Source organism: Puntigrus tetrazona, unplaced genomic scaffold (genome assembly GCF_018831695.1).
Source record: "Puntigrus tetrazona isolate hp1 unplaced genomic scaffold, ASM1883169v1 S000000002, whole genome shotgun sequence".
NCBI lineage: Eukaryota > Metazoa > Chordata > Actinopteri > Cypriniformes > Cyprinidae > Puntigrus > Puntigrus tetrazona.
The window spans coordinates 796,255-816,390 of record NW_025047682.1 but is presented as its reverse complement, the minus strand read 5'-3'; the positions used below and the strand labels follow the sequence as shown (position 1 = coordinate 816,390).

The following is a 20,136-nucleotide window of genomic DNA, read 5'->3' as shown; positions in this document are numbered from 1 at the left end:
CTTCCTTCAATTTTAAGTGGTGCAATCCAATCAGAACATATTTAATATTTTCCTCATATGGAGAGAGATCAGATAAGGATCTAACCTGCTTAGACCTTGTTTTCTTTAATTAGACACAACCAAATATATAACCATGTGTTACGGTGGCTTTGTTGACCTGTTTGTATTTTTAACACAGTAATTTCCCACCGGTGTCTGAGCTCAGGATCATCCATCACGCAGGGGCAGCTCTGCTGTGATTTACAGTTGTGCGGTTACCTTTGGCTGCCTTGGCCGAAAGTCAGCGTTAAGCGCCGACAACTAAGCTGCAGATATCTTGATGGAAACAAACTTCGGATTTGATTTGACGAAATAAAGGGTTGCTCTTGACAGCTCCAATTTATTGCTTAAGGTGAACGGTTGTCTGTGTTGATCAGTCAAAGCTTTTGATGCTGAAGCCAGAGCTTCCTCGCATATGAATGGATTACCTCTGTTTTGTTTTAGAGCGTAAGTGTCTCAGCCTTTGGTGAGGGGACTATTGCAATGGTGTGTAACTCCTTTAGGATCATTGTTCTCAACAAAATGGCCCCCCGGGGTATGTGACACTTTTCTCAAAGGCCTCTCATGAGGGGTTTAACGGGTTAACGGCAAACAAAAGAAACTGAGAACATGTAACTCTGCAGGGGGCCCTGTGGAAACTCCAGGCAGCCATAATCTCGACCCAGTCACTTCCTGTTTGCTTTACCCAGAATCAGGAGTCTGTCACAGGGCTGAATTCGAGTTGGCAGCCACATGTTGATTTCTAAGCATATTGATGTGCGCTATTATGAGGATTTGACTTCATTGAACTACTTAATTACTTTTCTGTCATTTTTTTTCTTTTTTTGTGCTTAGAAGAGTTTGTTGTTTTACAAAAACACTAAAGCAGATATGTTTCACAAAAGATAAATGCTAATTGATTTTTTTTTTTTTTTTTTTGCCATTTAATTTCAAAGAATAGTTCATCCAAAATGTAACACGTCTGTCAACTCTCATGTTGTTTCTTTCCTCAGATTATCATAAAAGAAGATATTTAGCGGGGAATTTGGGAATGAGGTCTGTCAAGATAAGAAATATGAGGAAAATGCCATAAAAGTAGCACTTAAGCTTGTGCAGTATATTCTAAAGTCTCATGAAGCCACATGATTGGCTGGCACAGAGATGCAGACTCAAACATGAACCATTTTGTTAAACATTTTTCACTCAGAAAATGCTAGTAAACCTTACAAATAATTGCAAATCAAAGTATCATTTAATTATGCATGACATTTTGAAGAAGGAAATCTGAAATAGGTTTTTCTTGGAAAACACTTTAATAATTAGTTTTACTTGTAGCTTTTGAAAAATTATTTTCATGTTTGTATTATTGTATCTTGAAATTTCAATTCGAATGAATTCACAGAATAACATGGCTTTTTTTGGTTTAGTTGTCATATTTGATGCTTGACAGTCCCCATTTTAAACCCTGAAAAGAGCTGTTTTAATGTTTATTGTAAAATATTTCCTTTATGTGCATAAAATGGCAGTAAACAAGTTTAAATAAAGAGTGTTATGTAGACGTAATGCTGATTGGCTTGTGTGTTTGTTCATCTCATTGACTTATTGTGAAAGTGCCACTAAGAATTCCTGATTTTCTATACACAAGCTCCTCTCACCTTCGTAGGGCGTATTCAACGATTGTCAATGCTCTTTCAGTCTAATAATCAATAATCATACCATCTTGTGTGTCGTGTTTGCAGATGCTGTTATTTATTAAAAACTTAGTTTACTCTTTGTATGCAAATGAGCGCTTATTCTTGCTGTCTTTGTTCAGTCAGAGGTGGCGGTTTGTGTGTTGCACAAAAATGCAAAACAATTTTGGTTCAGCAATTTCCTGCACGGTGCAGGGGTGAATGATAATTATGCCTTTCCATATCATTCCTGCTGTGCCCTTCCAGCGTTCTGCTGAATCAGCAATGGATCAGGCAGCGGAAAATGCCGTGATTTTCATGCTTAACGCTTTTTATCATGGCTGCAGAGAAATGAGCTTAAGAACAGGACAGGCTGTGCATGTGTGAGTCGGTATTGCACTGCAGTCCATGTAATTGTATAAATTTCACCCAGTTAAGTTTGTTTGTCAGGCTGCAGCTGAACATCTAGAGCTAGAGCTTTTATTCTCTCGGGTTGTGAAAGCCTAAGATGATGTTAGAGATGTCAGAGAGCAAGACTCAATAAAACATCCTTTTCATGGTGATTTTAGAAGCATAGAATTTAATATATTCCACTTGATTGTGAAGTCTAGCTTTTTGCCGGCCTCTGTAATTGTAGATGATTGCCTCAAATGAGCTTTAAATGTGTATTTTAAGTGTGTCATTTTTTCTAAAAGCTTGAACACATTTAAGCAGTGTCTGAGATCTCCTGTCTATGTCTGCAGAGTGTTTTCTAAGACAACAAAAACCAGACCAAAAGAGAAATCAGAAACGCGACCAGAAAAGACAGGAAGCAGAAAGGCAGGTTAAAATGACCGCTTAATTGTCACATTATGGAGCTGGAAACATTTATTAAGCCAAGAGCAAACATTTTGTCATGATGTCATGATAACAAACATATGAAGAGTTCATTTGCAAAAACAGATAACTCTGTTTTTAATTTTTTTTTTTTTTTAAATCATGTTTTCATTGTGCATTCAAGCAAACTGCAGTTGAGTTATTTTGATTAGGTTAAAAAATAACCAAAGAATACAGCTAACTAACAATAAAACATTATAACATAAAAAATATTATCTAAACGCTTTTGCTAATAAACTCTCTCTCTCTCTCTCTCTCTCTCTCTCTCTCTCTCTCTCTCTCTCTCTCTATATATATATATATATATATAGAATACCACATTTTTTCTGAAGATTCAAGTTCATTATTGATATAAAGAAAAAAAATACTGGAAAGGACATTGTTATTGCTTCATAAACAATTTCAACCAATGTGAGCAAACACCTTAATCAGAATGAGTCTGAATCACTAAAAACTCATTCACTGATTCAGTCAGCGTGCTTCTTTGCTGGCAGACTTTCATTGCATCCAGAACATTTATAGTGGATTGTGTGTACTTAAAGCCAGCATGAAATCAATATAACTGACCCTATTAACATTCTAAATGCATGCCTTCATAACTTTTCTTTCCTTTTTGCTGATGTCAATTAGGATGTCCTGTTTCTTCGATAATATTTACTCAATAGCATTTTAAGCATTGTAATTATTTTAGTCATTCAGTTCTGATTTACTCTGAAATGCACTGTATTGCAAACATAAAAGGTGGACTGCATTCAGCAGTTGCTGTTGAATTTAAGGGTTGTGAGCCTATAAGTTGCTCCTTGTGTAGTATATTAAAAATTCTGATTAAATATGGAAAAAAGAAAACTTAAATAATAGAATTATTCTAAAATGCATTATTGTTTGTATATTTGGCAGGGGAAAAACTGTATATACAATATCCTAATAAAATTATTGAAATATATTAAACTTTGTGCCTAGCCCTAAATGATAGGAAACGTGTAGGAAAAAGTATACTGTTCCTGGGATGTGCTAAAAAGTAAAATATTTGCACATTTTGTCAGAGAATGTTTAGTAATTAAGAAACTGAAGTTCCTTACAGTTCTGATATTTAAAGAAAAGTTGTTTTCAGGACGTGTCTGATTAGCCAATTCAGCCTGACAGCCTCCTTTGTGTAAACAATCTTCATCTCTGTAGTTATAATGAACATAAAATCCTATTTGTGTACAGTTCGGTGAGTTTCAGAAGAGTTGATGAGCTATGCTGAGATTCATTTTTCCCCCTGGTTCGTTACCTGTGGGTCCTGAGAGTAAGCAAGACTAATTAAGCCTGAAGTCATTTGAATTCATTTTAATGGTCTTGCTCAATTAACGTGCTGCTTTCTCAAGTCTTATTTAATGCCATTTTTATTGATCACCTCCTGCGTTGTCACATGTGGAATACTTTTTACTCTGCCCAAGTTTAATATTCAGAAGTCTCGATGTATTGATTGATTCTTTGTGATGGTAAACAAGATCTATGTCTTCTTGTCGCTCATGGTTAGCGGGGTTTCGGTAATCGATGTGCACTGTTCACGCATTACGTCATTTAATTAAAAGCCCTCTTAAGGTTTCTGAATGGCTCTGAGACAAAGATTTTGTTATTGACCATAATTTAATAGAGAGCTCGGGCCAAACCCTATCAGTTTTTGTTATATTGTTTTTTTTTTTGTTTTTTTTATTTGCTTAGGTGAAATTCAAGTTTCAACAGTACCTTGTGCACTGACGTCTCAAAATGAATAACCTTTCCATCTCACTTTTAGATTTTAAGGCGATGAATTGCCATTCAGAGGGCAGTGAGAAAACTTTTGATGCTCTTTGCGTGATCATTTTGCATTTTGCAAATCGCCAAATTAGAATTTGGGTTGTGATTGGATAACCTGTCTGATCGTTATAAAGGCTGCCTAGCAACATACAACAGTTATGATTTCTTACTCTATGTAAAGACTTTATTTTATGATTATTGATTAAAGTTTAAACCTATACCCCTAAATTAATTCATGAAATGACTTTTAGCTTAATCAATTTGCTTGAACCCTTTTTTTCTGGATGTGCTAGAATGCTCTGCTTCCATTGGCTGTCGGTGTGCTCTGCACCAGCTCTCTGCTTTCCTTTTCCCTGTCAACAGCCTTGTTTCTCAACCTGTCTCCGCCCACCGGAGGCAGCGGCGGCCAATGAGCTTCACAGAAAAGGTGTCGGCGTTTAATACAGACCCACCCAGCCAAACTGATTGGCAGCTGGGTCAAACAAAGTCATTTTCTTGGCTCGTTGCCTGGCAAACTCTGTAAGCGTTTAAGGGAAAGCAGAAGGCAATGGCCTCTCTGCGCAGGGAAACCTCAAATCTCACTGCACAAAACCTATTTGTGCCTTCAACTTTGTTATTTTTTTTGTGTGTGTGTGTGTGTGTTGGCTCGATCTCCTGAGGGTCTAAAGCAAACTACTAACTGCATTGAGAGCATCAGATCTGTTTGTCGTGTTTGGTTTAATCAGCCTTGGTGCCTGCAGATGCATTTCATTACATTCACATTCAAATCTGTTTGCATATGCATTTCCCCTGGTGTTTCGTATCACGTTACATTGAAAAAAAAATGTTTTCACTTAGAAATTGCAAGAAATTGTGACATTTTCAAGTAAAAAGACTGAAATGGTATTTTCTTGCTAAATATAAAATCCTTTACAGATTGCTAAAATAATTTTTGGTTGCCTTATTTTAGAACTCATCCTCTTTTGTAGCTTGATGCAGATGAAGAGCCGTTGCACTTGTTCTTGTCTTAATATGAAAAATGAAATCTGCCTCTTAAACTCTTAAGCGGTGGTGCACGTTTACAACGGAGATTAACAATGCATGTAGAAATAATATTTGATATTTTACTTTAGCCAGTAATGACTCCATTCATATATATATTGGTTCGAAGAGGGGTGTGCAGTGCAGATGAACGCCGCCGCTCTGGTTTCACATATCATATGTGGAAGATTAAAGTCAGACGGTTCCGTCACCTTCACTGACATTGTTTATAGACTTGATGAATAATTGCCATTAAGAAGAAGAGCACCCAGTGTTGATTTTCCATAGCCATCTGGTTCCTTCACCCCTGCGATCAGCACGCATGCAGTTGGTTCGCCCCGCGGAAGGGACTGCATTACGACTGTTTCACATTACTGCGACGTCTGTCTGATTTTCCCCCCTGTCTGGTTTTCAGTGGTTTGATCTGTCTTGCGGGAAAACCTCTCTTTGCTCTGTTTTTTTTAATTTTTTGCCCATCTCAGTTGAACTTTGACCTCAACGTCCTGCTTCTCCGGATATGAAATGCCATTCTGTGAGGTGTCGAGACGGCGCTGATGTCTGGAAAAACGGTTTATACATATAGTGCATCCAAAACAATGTCATTCCAGCCTTATATGACTTTCTCTTTTCCGTAGAATACAAAAGAAGAAATGTATCAGAATGTCCAAGCTGCATTTAATTGCAAAAGTGAATGGTGGCCAGGAGCAGCTGTGGTCACCGTTCATTTTTTTATCATGATAATTTATACATGTATCATGTTTTTTTGCACACATACTATGTCATTCTTTCATGTACTAGTTCAAGAATTATTTAATGCATTATGTATTATGAACAAACAATAAACAATACATCACATTAGTCTCTTAATTAAGGTTAATGACTAAATATGCTAATGAATTTAAGCTCGTAAGTATAAATTACAATATTTAATATATAATGAACTAATTAACAATAAAACTGTAAACGTGTTAACAGAAAAACATTAAAATTTACATTATCCTAAAAATGTACTGTTAAGTGTTATTGTTTAGTGTCATGTAAATATTGTGCATGAATGCAAAAAACCTTTGGTACCACGGCGTATATAACTGTACTGCCACAATCATCCTCTAAATGACATGCAGAAACACCCTCCTCATGCGTGTTTTTTTCGATCATGCATGGAGATGACACAGCCTGGCTAAATGATGTGAGAAGATGCGTTTCGCTGCATAAATTCGATTCCTTCCCCTGTTGAATGCAGGCTGTGTTTGAGTGCTGTGGTGTGACTGTCTGACTCAGGATGAGGGGAGCGTCTCACACCCTGTGGCAGAATTTATTGGTCCTGCAAGTTCAGAGTGACGTGAAAATAGTTTATCCTCGCAGGCCTGTAGGTTAGAACGAGGAAGAAACTCAGACTCACAGATGTTCTGTGCATATTGATCGCTGTACAGAGGTTTGTTTAACAGATCAAGCCTGCATTGGCAGCGTTGTTGAAAGTAGTTCACAGATTTTTTTTAGCGTTTAAAAGATTCAGGATTTATGTCTTCATCCTTCACGTCTCTTCATTGTCTTTAAAGAATGTAATGGTGTTATTTATAACCAATGACTATTGCCATGTTTATAAATAAAATCTGTATTTTATTACTTTTTTAAATAGAAAAGCACAAAATTATCTTCTGGCAAAGCTAACCAGCCCATTCAGAAGCGTACTAATGATAAAAGAACATTAATGTTCTGTGGTACTGATATGCTTCTCCATATATCGTACATCACTAGATGTGTGTATTAATTATACACTTAAAATTTCTATGTGACCCTGAGCTGCATCGAGCCATTTTATGTACAAAAAAGTAATTCCATTCTGCCTTTAACTTATTCTATAATTTTAGATTCAATTTGCAGATAAGGACAAGATTTAGATATCATCTTTTCCCCAGTTCATTCTTCCTGTGTGCTCAGGGCCACACCAATATATATACTCACATGCATCAACTTGAACAGATCATCTCTTGTGGTTTGATGCAGATCTGCTGACTGTTTGTCTGCTGTCAGGGTATGTTGGGAAATTCATCCATCCAGGAACAAGGGTGGATGAGTTCAGGGTGATCACATCCAAGCGTCACGAGCGGGACTGTTGGTGACTTAGGGTCTTGTGTATTTTTGTATGGAAATTTTTTATCTTGGTCGCATTGCTGCTCTGGACAGAGAGATCATCAGGATTTCATGACATATTTTGTTTTCAGTTCTGCAAGACGCTTCTCTTTAGTATGCATCTAGAAAAGACTCAAAAGAGCCGTGACATGGCCTGTAACGGAATTAGTTCCAGCAGATCCGGTTTCTAATCTAGAGTTCTTGACGTTTATGGTGAAGCTTAAAGTGGCCCCGTAAGGTATTCAGACATTTAAACCATACGAAATGTCTACATGTCATTCCATTACTTACGCAATCTCAGGCCAAGTTGCATTTGCAAACAATTGATGGAAAAACCATTTTAGAGACCTTTTTCTTGAGACATTTTTCTCCTTCATCACTTGCAGTATTTAGGGTTTTGTCACTATTGTTTTAAAAATTAAAACTTGTCTTCTTTAGATAGATCTATCTGTCTATCTATCTATCTATCGATCTATCTATCTATCGATCTAGCTATACATTTTTCAACTTCAAACCTTTAAAACAAGACTTAACAATGTTTTTTGGTTGTTGACAAACTTTGCTTTTTTAGTTAAAAATTTATAACACTTTAATATAGGGACCAGTTCTCAGTATCAACTACTGTAGTTATTTATTAGCATGCCTATGATAATAATAACATATTGCCTGTTTATTTGTACTTATTGAAGATGACATATTCAATATTCTACATCCCCAATCCTACCCAATACCTAAACTTAACAACTACTTTACTACTAATAATCAGAAAATTAATAGTAAATTGAGAGAAAACTCATAGTTAATGGTTTGTTAATGATGAGTATTTAAATTTTGTTTTAAATTGTTTTAAGTTTTAAATTCGAATTGCAATTCTACATCCTGCCTCAATTGAAATGGAGGAATTTGAGGAATTCAAATTCCAATTGCATACATTTTACTTTCTAGTAACCTTATTAGTTATATTTCCCCTGTTAACTGTAGTTAGTTCCTCTTGTTGTTTGGCTCTCACCTCATTTCAACTCTGGGGCTGTAGAGATTCTATACAGAGGTCATTTGTGATCTCATGTGTACTGCTTTAACTAGATACAGGAAACACCCACACATGCAACCCGTTTATCGCACTTTATAAAGCCCTGTAGTGGGAAACTTCATCAGCCCACTCCAAACTACAAACTAAGATCATGATTCACAGATTGATGAAGAATTGCTGTCTGTGTGTTTGAAATAAAGCTTCACTGAGTCACTCCATTCACGCGCACAGGCTATTCCGACGGGGCGTTTTTTTCTCAACTACCGCCTGCAAGCGAATGCACTCTTCGCTGCATTCCAGTGCTGCTTCGCTTGAGAATTATTCAAAAAAAAAGCAATGATAAAAGATATTTCCTCTTCTCTTATCTTCTGAGTGACTTAGCATCATTGTTTGAATTCAGCTGATTTCTATGTCCTGTTGTCCTTACGATGGGCATCATGCCAGGTAGAGGTTGCCATGGCTCCCAACGCCACCCCTTTTCAGCCCCCCTGGAAGGTGGCATTTTATTCGTGGAATGCTCGGCGAAAGGCTTGTATTTTAGACAAAAGATGTCTACTCAACATCAGCTGAATGCTTCTGGGCTCGAGCAGCATCATGTGACCCACTGGTGAAGGTTTTGTGAAGGTGCCAGAACAGAAAAGGAGAAACTTGGAAAGCGATGCTAGTGAGAGTTCTTTCTCTTTTTTTTCCGTTCTCCTGTCTTTTCCTTGCTGAGAAAATGGCGGACTATGCAGACTTTCTTATTTAGCAAAAGTATTTTGGTGGCACTTGCATATGTTCATTTTGAATCTCGCAGGTTGTTTTAGTAGGCGTACAGTTGGTGATCAAAGTGTTTCCGAAACTCTAAAACAAGTCATGATTCGTTGAATGAATGGGTTCAGAAACCACCGCCCACTTTGAAATGGCTCAATTGTACCGTGAGTTGAACAATTACATCTGATGAACATCAGCAAGCAGGTGAGGAGGTGAGAGGACAGCAGCTGTTTATAAAATGCTCACTTTTCTCGCCTCGACAGATTGTGTGTTTCCTTTAAAACCGCCGTGTTCTTGTCTAAGCTCACCCTGTTCTCGCAGACAGTCGCGCATGTCGTTCTCTGACAGGGATGTGTTCGAACAAGCTGTTTCCGCCAAACTTTTCAGTATTTCCCAGCTAGTTTGTTTGTGTAGCCTTAAAATAATTTACCACTTGATTCAAGTGAACCATAAGATTTATTTAAGGTCCTTTGTGTTGCACTTTTGTCAGATTGTTCAGTTGGTGTATCTATCCTTATTTACTTTCATAACACATAATCCTGGTCTGATTTACTCAACTACACATTATTCTAAAAAAAATGTTTCCTTTGTAATCCCTTATCAAAATGTAATAACTCTGAAACAACTTTTCTTTTCAGATGACAGCATCAAGTCTCTTATTTTTCCGCTCACCACCTGTCATGTAGAAACTGTAGAATACTAGATAAAAAAGTCCCTGGCTATCTTTTTTGTCATTAAATATCACATTTGACTCAGAAATATGTTACATTACAGAAGCAACATTAACTGTGAATGGCGTTTAATTGAATTTGTTTTCTACACAATGCACAATTCTATTACTGTATTTTCTATAGGCTTTTAACTGTGAATGTGTTTCCTGATGTTGTGATTTCTTTCTCTTCGCAGCACAGAAATCGGGAGCAGATATGGATACATCTCCACTGAAACTCGACCAGGTCAGTGGAAGATGTTTTTGTCTTTCTCCTCCTTTCTATATTTACAGTGACTCCTTGACAGTGTTTTGTTCATGTAGGGAGGAATGTTTTTGTGGTTTATCTGATCTGATAGCTCATCCACAAAGACTCGGAGACACGAGTATGACCTGGGATTGGGTTTCATATGAAGCTCTGACCACTTGTCACAAACCCGTAGATCCGATCTTGTGGTGTAATATGCAACCCAAGCTCGATTCTGTGGGTCTCTGTCACTGTGGTGAACTCAACGCACTCTTTGAACTCGTAGCAGTGGTTCTCAAACTTTTTTTAGGTAGTAGGCCACATCACAAAAAATGCACAAGCCACCAGCTACCTTAAAACAATTATCAAGTTTAGAATGGTATTACCTTAGTTTAGAAGGGTATTCCTTCATACCATAATAATGCTGTTTTGTTCTTATTTCATAGTTAAATTAGACTATTATTATTTCTGTACATTTGCGTAATTTATTAAATGAGACAACAGATGCATCATTATCCAAGTGTTATGGGTTGATTAAGCAGTCAGTAAATTCAGTGTTGGTGCTTTTTATCCCTTTATGATCATGCCTTATCTATTTTATTTGTTTAATGAGCCAATCAAATGATGGATCATTTGGAATTCTACAAGGTTTGAGAACAGCTGATGTAAATGGATGCTCTATAGAGAAAGTTTTTTCTCTGAAGGGGCAGAAGGAACAACACTGTGGATGTGTGCATCCAGGCTGAGGTAGTAGGTTGTATGGTTTCGAATGACACCATGGGAGTTAACTGTACAACCTTCTAGCTTTCCTTGGAGTACACTCATTTCATCAAGACTTCAGAATGGCATCAACTGGGTTCCTTATTACAGAATATTTTTGCTTTTTCCACTTTCAAACCCATGAAGTCAAGAGATAGATATAAGCTGGTAGGCTTTCAGTGCAGTAACACACAGATGAGTCTGATGCAGATAATTGATGTTTCCTGTTCCTTCAGGTTGGACAAGCTGCCAGTTTCATTATCATTTACTGTGTTGTGCGTATCTGCTGTTGGACAGAAGACACGGAGCATATTTTTAATAATATAATACACATCACAAAAAAGACAGCAGGAACCACCACAGAAATCACCCAGTATCCCTTTCAGCTGACAGAGTGTGATGTCAAATTGTCTTGTGTTTTGTCATCACTGCTGCATATCAGTCTGTTTTCCCCTGAGACGTTTGTGATGGCTGTTTATTGTCAGACAGCATTGGATATTTGGGGAAGAAAAGTGGTAGGGAAGGGTCACAACGGTTGACTGCTCTGACTTTTCATATTTATCTTTATATTTTTGTCTTTTTATTTTTTTTTATCTTTGATATTTTTAGCAACACTGCTTTAATTAGTCTGTTGACAGCCTGCTGTGCTGTAGCTCTTCAAGCGAAACACCCTCTTCGAAAAGTCATGTCTAATTCTTTCTTTTTGAAGTATTACACTTGAATTGTTCAGACAATAACTAGTTGACTTTAAAAATGTACTTCTAAACATCCATAAAAAGCAGTAAACCTGTACATATGAATTGAACAACATTTAGAGAATAAATACTTGCTCATTTCTAGTTCTTTGAGTGACATATCATTTCGGTTGTTAGCATCCGAAAATAATTTCCCATGATCTGTCTGTCATCGGTTTTCCAATCCGTCAGCTTCTAGATGTATTTCTATAGCCCTGCTAAAGACCCTGACATACAGGTTTTATTTTTCCCCCTGAATCAGGGAGGATTAAAGGGATTTTCACAGCCCCAGGCCATAAACAGAGTGTGAAATGGAATATCTTAACTGTAGCGTACAGCACCAGTGTCGTTAGCTTCTAGATCCAGTGGTGTTTCTAATTATCAGAACTGATGTCACTTCCCATGAGAGTTGGTGAAGTAGTTGATGTGGGTTATATCTGGAATGCTAGCTTACTACTTCGTAAGTGCTTCACAGTATATACTGTAAAGTGACAACACTTTTAAAATAGGAAGTGAAACTGTTAAGTGAAAAATCCTAAAATGATTTCAGATAGTAGCATGATAAATTGTTATGAACGTCATGTTGCATGTTAATTCAGCAAGTGGCATTCTAGTAATACATTCAGTTTTATATATATATATAAAACTGTATATATCAGTTTTTTATTTATTGTAAAGTGAGATTTGTATAAAGTTATAAAAAGTTTTTTTTATAGACCTTTTGGCAGTTTGGTCAAGTAATAAGCCTAAATACTGAAGCAAAACTTACCTCTGGTTCATTCATCATGCTGGGAATGAAAGGTCAAGTCAAGCACATTGCTTTATGGCATAAAGAAGTAATTGTAATGTGTTGTATACTGCTCATTTGTGTAAATTTTAGAAGGCCATCTGGCTATTTTATATTGAATAACGAATATTTACATATTGCACACTCTATATTTTATATACAATACAGCACAAATACTAGGAACAGTATGCTACTGTTACAAATATAGTTATAATTAAGAATTCAGGCTAAGTGGTTTCAGTTCTGCTGTATAATCCTAGTTTAACACTGTTTAAAAGATTGGGGTCAGTAAGATTTTTTTATGTATTATGTAATATATTTCTTATATTCACAGCATTTATTTGATTAAAAGTAGAGTCATTTCTAAATACTGTATTTACAAGTATACAAGTATTCTCAATTTTAATATATTTTGTAATTACATTTATTTTTGTAATTGCAAAGCTGAATTTTTTGTGTCACATGATACATCCGAAATCATTTGCTGCTCAAGAAATATTTTCTATTAATGTAGAATGTGCTGCTTAATATTTTTATGAAAACCATGATACAATGTTTCAGGATGAATACTCTTTGAAAATGATTGAATAATATATATCTGTGGAGCATCTTAGACCAGATAACATTACTGTAAAGTTCATTTGCATGTCATCTGGCATCTTATTAAGACAATGGTTGTCTAAATAGCGTGTCTCGGATAACTCAGCATTCTTGGAATTTGATTAATCCAGCAGATCAGCGTTTGAAAACTCTTTGATTTCCTTGTTTGGGCACGTTACCAAGCTAAAAGTAGTGCTTTTAAATCAATTGTTGAGTGTCTGGCAGCAGGCACGTCTTTGGCATTCAAAACTCAAGGTTTTCTTCTGCAGTATGCTTCCAAAATGTAGGTTTATAAGCTTCAGTGGTGTGTTGAAGCAATGCACTTAACGGCCTCATATGTCTGCCCGGCATCTCGTGTTGGTGGGTCTCCAGCGTGAACGCCTGCAGTCTGTGAGGCCCAGTGTTCATGAAGTATTTTAGTCTGGCCTGAAAGCGTCTGTAAGCACACATAGGCCCCACAGCAACACCGCCAACATGGTGAAAGGGACTTAACTGCTATCAATTAAGCACAGACAAATGAGCAGTGAAATAAACGAGGATTCAATGGGCAAGCGTAAGAGTCTCCGTCATTGATTCCCCTCTCACACGACGACAGGGTTGGAACGGGCTTAGCGCGGCCCCTCTAAAGCTTGAAAAGACGTGGCTCCTCTACCCAAGGCTTAAGTCCACTTCAGTCCCCTTTAGTCAGGCGTCAGCTGTCTTTCTCTGTCAGCCAAACCTTCATGCAGCTTACATCTGAATTCTGTTTAGGCTCTTAGGATTTAATTTATAGAAAACAGCAGTCGAAACTCTTAAAGGGATAGTTGAAAAAAAAAAAAACTCTTTTGCTCACCCTCATGTCACACATTTCTGATATAATAAAAGCGAATGAGGACAGAGACTGTCAAACTTTATAAAAAATTAAATCCCAAAAATTATAATAGTGGTCAATGTGTCTCTTTATAATTAAACAATTTACTGCTTTATGTAATAAATATACTATAATTTAAGTTGTTATTTACTTCAGTGTTCTGACTGGACACTGGTTTGTGAATGAATCATTCAAAAAGATAAGCTGTTTTACTGAAAAGATCTGGATCATAATTCACAGCTTAAACATCACAAGAAGATGTTGGAGACATATTGAGATTTTCAGCACTTTCAGTCTGCTCTTCACACAAAGCTATCATTTGACTATGAACTACTTAGCCCCGGACCTCATTCATTTTCATTTTTTTTTCAAAAGACTAACTCTTTCATAAATTGACATATAGTGTTCCACAGACTAAAGAAAGGCAGTCAGGATGGATTGACATGAGAGTGAGTGAATGGTTTTCATTTTTGGGTGAACTAGCCACAGTATGTTAAATCGAAGGGAAAGGCCGTTGTTTTGTATTCCACCATTTCCTGTTTAAACTGACAGAGGGAGTCGAGCTGCTTTTATTTTAGGAGGGATTTTTCCGCCTTCACCTCTGCTCTCGGATGACTCTTCCAGATGTAGCGCAGCAAACCCGGCTTGAAATCGTGCTGGTTCAGCAAAACCAAGTCCAGCTGGCAGCCGAGTCGAGCTGCAACTCGTTGGTTACAGCTGTGCTTAGATTTATGTGATGGCTGAACAAATAAATTAGTGAATTTGATCGGGAGAAAGTTGAAGCTTTTGTTTCAGTGAGCAGTGGGTCCACAGAAAGGGGCAGAACAGCAGTGTCCTGGTGGGTTTTCTTAGTCAAGTCAATTGCTGAAGTATTGTTTTGACATTTTCATTTTGACAGATATCCATAAACAAACTGTTTACATATACAGTCTTGCACTGATTATGCCCTCTTACGCTGCCCAATGATAAAACGCTAAAATGTTCTTTTATCTGGAAGTAACTAACGCAGATGGATCAACACACCTAGATTTCTGTTATTGTCATTTTGATGTACAGGCATTTATCACCATTCTGTCAGTTTAGTTGAAGTGCACATCTATTTACATTATGGGGTAAAGATTGAGGAGAAGCTGATAAATTATTGCTGAGGAGTTTGTATAAACACTGTTTTCTTGCTTTGTTGGGTTTGTAAAATTATTTTTTTTCATCATTGTCAGCGTTTTGCTGTGCAAACACACATACCATAAAACTTTTCTCAAAGCACTTCTGAAGGGAATAAATGTGTACAAAATTAACCGCTTTATGTGCAAACGGGTATTGAAATATGTAATTCACAGATTGACTTAAAAGGGACATTTGCAATCCATTTAACTTAATATTCAAAAACTTGATTTTCTTCTAAATTTGATTGTATCACGATTTGTTAGGCTGTGATGTTATTAGCTGTTATTAATTTTTCAGTCTTTCCTTGCTTAGGTTAATTCCAAATTTAATTTTGCTAAAACATTTTGATCCAACACTTGATCAAACATACTGCAAGCATACTGATAAATTAGTTCGTATTGTCTCTAAATTCACAGTTTTGTGATTATTTAAGACAGTATGCCTTTTGTCAACCAGTTCTGTCTGATTCTTCCAGACGTGTGACCAAACCCTACTCATTGATTCTTATTACAAGGTCTGCGATTGGCCGTCTAGCCTTTTGCCCCCTGTACACGAGAACGGAGCACTGATGAACATGACCTAGTGGTCCCAGACTGCTGTCGACTTTAACAGGGCCGCAGCTGCATCAGGACCCAGCAGACGTTAGCGTGGTGATGAGGTGCTGAGATTTATGACAGATGAATAAGAGTAATCTAAGCGTAGCAGACAGAGGTGCTATTGATCTGTCTGGAGTCAGGGCCACGCTGCTGCTGATGACACTTTTTTCAGTCGATACGCATTTGACCTCTGACCCTGCATGAGAGATCAATGAGTTCGATTTGGATGGGCGGGGCCTATGTGCTGGGCCACCAGCCAGTTATAGCAGTTAAAGACCTGCGTTCAGCAGACCTAAACGATATGTGTCTGTGCACTCAGATGGTCTCTGGGTTCTAAGATGGAAATAAAACCTATGACATTTTGCTGAATTTGATAAATATTGTTTCGATGTTTGATAAGACAGCATCACTATTAGATTTGTACAAACTGTTAATGTTTTCTGTAAATATTTTACGCAAAAGGTTAAACTTCTGTGTTTAATTATTTAACCTCACGTCATTCTAAACCAGTAAGACCTCTGTTCATCATCTTACGCAAATTAAGATGTTTTTGAGGAAATCTTTGAGCTTTCTGACCTTGCATAAACAGGAGCACAACTGTATTTTTACTAAACTTTGAAGTATTATAGTTCAATGTGTACCTCATGCCACATATGTTTAGGAATGTCATCTCAAATATCATGGCATTTTAAAGAGACATGCTGTGTGCCAATCAGATCACTATTTTCAACTTGGGGGAATAAAATGCCTAAAAATAGATGTGGCAAAAAATCAGCTTTCCTGTTGCTCAAACTGTAGACCACGGCACTAGCAAGGTCATAGGTTTCATTTTCAGAAAAAGGCAAGGCCTGATAATATGTGCACCTAAGTTGCTTTGAATAAATGGCTTTGTGTCGGCTTTTTTGACTACAGCTCATGTTTTCTTCACAAAATGTAGAATTGTAGTTAAAATTTTTTGGATGTGATTAAAGAGATCCACATCTTTGGGGTCCCATTTTTGTGTGTGATTGTTAATGAGTCATTGTGTTTTGAAATTACTAGAATGGTGTTCCAGGATATGAGATTTCTGAGTGGGTCTGAACGCTTGTAAAGTCACAGTTTAATTGGAGACGGATGCTGAACTCAATATGTTTCTCTTTGTGTAGTAGTTTATGGTGTTTTCCCTTCTGTCTAGCGTTCATTGTGTGTTGTGCGTATGTGTGTGTGCGCTCTTGGGCACTATGTGGTGACAGCGCTCTGCTGATGGACTTTGTGTGTGTGTGTGTGTGTGTGTGTGTGTGTGTGTGTGTGTTGATTGATCACCATCATTCCCTTTTGGACCCTGCTGATCCCACCAACCTTCCCCACAAGCACACACACAAACACACACTTCTCCATCCTACAGCGTGATAGACTTAAACCTGTATGCTGCTCGTTCATATCGACATACCTGTGTTCAGACGCTGCCCAAGATGGCTTGAGTTTAAACACTGAATCTATGTGGATTTGTGAGCCCTCCTGCTTTGTGTGTGTGTGTGTGTGTGTGTGTGTGTGTGTGTTTGGAGCTCTGCATTGCAGCAGAACAGACGTGGCGAGTTTGTGCATTAAGCTCGTAATCAATGATGTGTGCGGTGGGCAGTCAGCGCCCAGCACCCCTCTATGATGGGGTCACGACTCTCACACACCCCCCAGTGCAAGCAGAGGGGTCAGAGGTCATTCAGGGCCACTGCCAGACAGATAAAGATGCGTCTGGTGCTCGGAGAACCACACAGGGCGTGCATGTTGTCTTTGTATTTTTTTGTTTAATATTTATCAGTTTTTTGCATGTTTTATATACTACATATCTGCATGTATACATTGGCCCTGGTTCATGACGCATATATCATTCATTGAGAATGAACTAATAAACCTCATGTTTTTTTTTTTTAATGAACTTGTTTATGCAGAAATTTGTTATGCTAATGTCTCATGAGGCCTATTATTTTTGATTCACATTGCAGACTTTCAATCAGCCTGCATGACGATGATTGTATTGTTTTTCACTCTTGTTGTTTAACATCTTATCATTTGTTTATTTTGCTGTTTTTGTTGATCACCTTATTTTGTTCACATAACAATAGTTTTATAGAATTTATGGCTGTTATTTTTATTATTTTTTTTTTTCAGTTGCTTTTGGTTTCTTTTTTTGTTTATTGTTTTGTTTATTTCTTTGCTTACATTTTCATTTATATATTATATATATATATATATATATAATATTCTCTCTGTATGTATTGTTGTCTTAACAAATTAAAATTCTCTCTGTGGTCTTCCTTTATTTTGCTGTCTCTACTCCTCATTTAATTTGCTTTTTATTATTCTATTTTTTATGTTTTGTTTATACGTTTGTCTATAGCATCTTTATACGTTTCAACGTGCTCTCCTTAAACTGTCATTGTTTCCTTATGTGGTTTCATCTCCTTATTTTATTCCTTTATTTTTAAAGATGTTTCCTAGGTATTCTGTAATTTTACAAAAAATGAGTAGGAATTGCTTTACTGTGGCGGTCAAACACTTTTCCACAGCTTTGGCGGAGGGGTGGTGGATGACCCTCCTCAATCAGTTGTGGAAATGTTGTCACAATATTGTGACAGACAGATTGTCGTGTGGCTGCACAGAGCACCGCGGAGAGCGAGACGCCATTTCTGGCTGCTGGCTGGCTGCGTTTTTTCGAGCCTTCGGAGAAAGTGAGGGATTGATCAGTGCAGAGGGGAAGTGGAGCTGAGATGAAGAGAGGGAGGGAGGGAGAGAGACGGAGGAGGGCGGGTGTGGGGGAAGCGCTCTCGCTGCAGAATCTGCCGCTCGCTGGCACTCAGTCACACCGAGAGAGCGAGAACGGGTCTCACAGACGGCCCAGGTACAGGTACAGAGACTCCCGGGACAGGTGTCCGGACCGGAGGCAGACGAGCGGGTGAGTGTGTGCATGCATGTCAGCCAGACGAGCGTGAGGAGGATGACAGTGATGAGAGGATGTGCAGTGGTCCTGATGAAGATGATGGTGTCTTCTTCTGGTGACATCTCACTGTCTGAGGATGCTTTTCCTACCTCACTCTTTATTCTCTCACTCTCTCTCTTTTTCTTTTCCCTTGAAGATAACAAAGTCGGCACAGGTTGGAAGGTAGACGGTGTGAGTGCGAGTGCGTGTGTGTGTGTGTGAGGCACGTGGCGGCCGCTCTCATTTCCGGGAGTGTCCACACCGTCTGGTCCCTGAGGATGAACGATGCTTCTTGTTTGTGGGGGGAGGAGGAGTCTTCAAGGTGTGTATGTGTCCATCAGATGTGCGTTTGCAGTGTAAATGACATGCATGTTTTGGTTGCCGTGTGCATTATTGGATTTGCTTGCAGTTAGTGTTGTGAGGTTGCATGATCTCGTCTGTGCTCACAAAGTCACAAAAAAGACAACTTATTGCAAAAGCAGCGAGGGGGATTCGCAGGAGCTGCGTGTCTGGGTGGGTGTGGGGTGGTCTTGCGGGGAGCTGTGTAAGCCGTTTTTTTTTTTTTTTTTTTGCTAATTTTGCCCCAACGCCAGTTTACCGGCTCTTGAATGTGGCTGATCCATTGCCGCTACACGTTTTTCGGTGTAATGGAGTCAGTGGCGAGAGACGAGACGCAGACAGACACACACACACACACACACACACGTACACATACAGACGTTCATGTCTGAAGCTGCAGTCAGAGGCCAGCGGTTCTGCTCACCAGAGATCCTGAGGATGAAAAACACAGGACAAAGAGAAAGACAGAAAGAGAGACTGACCATCTGACTGGAGGCTTTTCTCGACCAACAAAGACTATGTCTGCTCCCTCGACGGACAACTTCAAATCCGACCGCTCTTCTTACCTGATTTTTGGGGTTCGTCTGCTTATGTGTGCATGCCATTCGGTGCATGATATACCTCTGCGCTGCATGTCTGTGGCTCTAAACTCTGCACTGGAAAAGGCACATTTGATTTCCATAGGCCGAACATTATTAGCAATAATCTTCATTATGCTGGACGAAAGAGGACGTGAGCGTGTGTGTGTGTGTGTGTGTGTGTATGTATGTGACTAACCTGTGCGGACACCGCTGCACTCCTCCTGGTCCCTGAGACCCTAACTTGTGAGCTTTGTGTGCTGAAAATCACAGGTTAAGCTCTTGGGACCTGGGCAGAGGGCAAAAGCACTCAATCCCCTGGCTGTGTCCCGACCGAGACGGACGTGGGACGGATGTCTGTGAGAGATAAGAAAGAGAAACGGTGGACAAGAGAGGATGCGGCACTGGCGTGTCTGAGAGATTGAATGTTCAATATGTTCACATGCCTATGATGATGATGATGGTTTCTTCTGGTTTTTAAATAAAACTCGATCCTGTACGTCTGCTGAGGTGTTTTTTTCTTTGGGGTGAGGGGTGC

The 20,136-nt window shown here is 38.4% G+C and overlaps 1 protein-coding gene and 1 long non-coding RNA gene across 2 annotated transcripts in view; both read left to right on the top strand.

Moving 5' to 3' along the window:
• The window catches only part of LOC122331777, a 39,245-nt gene extending 21,374 nt beyond the window's left edge, over positions 1-17,871 (top strand). Inside the window, exons 4-5 of the mRNA XM_043229271.1 lie at positions 10,189-10,238; positions 11,234-17,871. Coding sequence (XP_043085206.1) covers positions 10,189-10,238; positions 11,234-11,536 — 353 coding nt within the window. The 3' untranslated portion in view covers positions 11,537-17,871. The remainder of the gene's footprint in view (positions 1-10,188; positions 10,239-11,233) is intronic.
• A 664-nt stretch (positions 17,872-18,535) lies between these two features.
• On the top strand, positions 18,536-20,097 carry LOC122331829. The gene is made up of 3 exons (XR_006248298.1): positions 18,536-18,657; positions 18,839-19,003; positions 19,872-20,097. It is a non-coding gene; the product is annotated as an uncharacterized LOC122331829 (long non-coding RNA).
• The last annotated feature ends 39 nt before the right edge of the window (positions 20,098-20,136 follow it).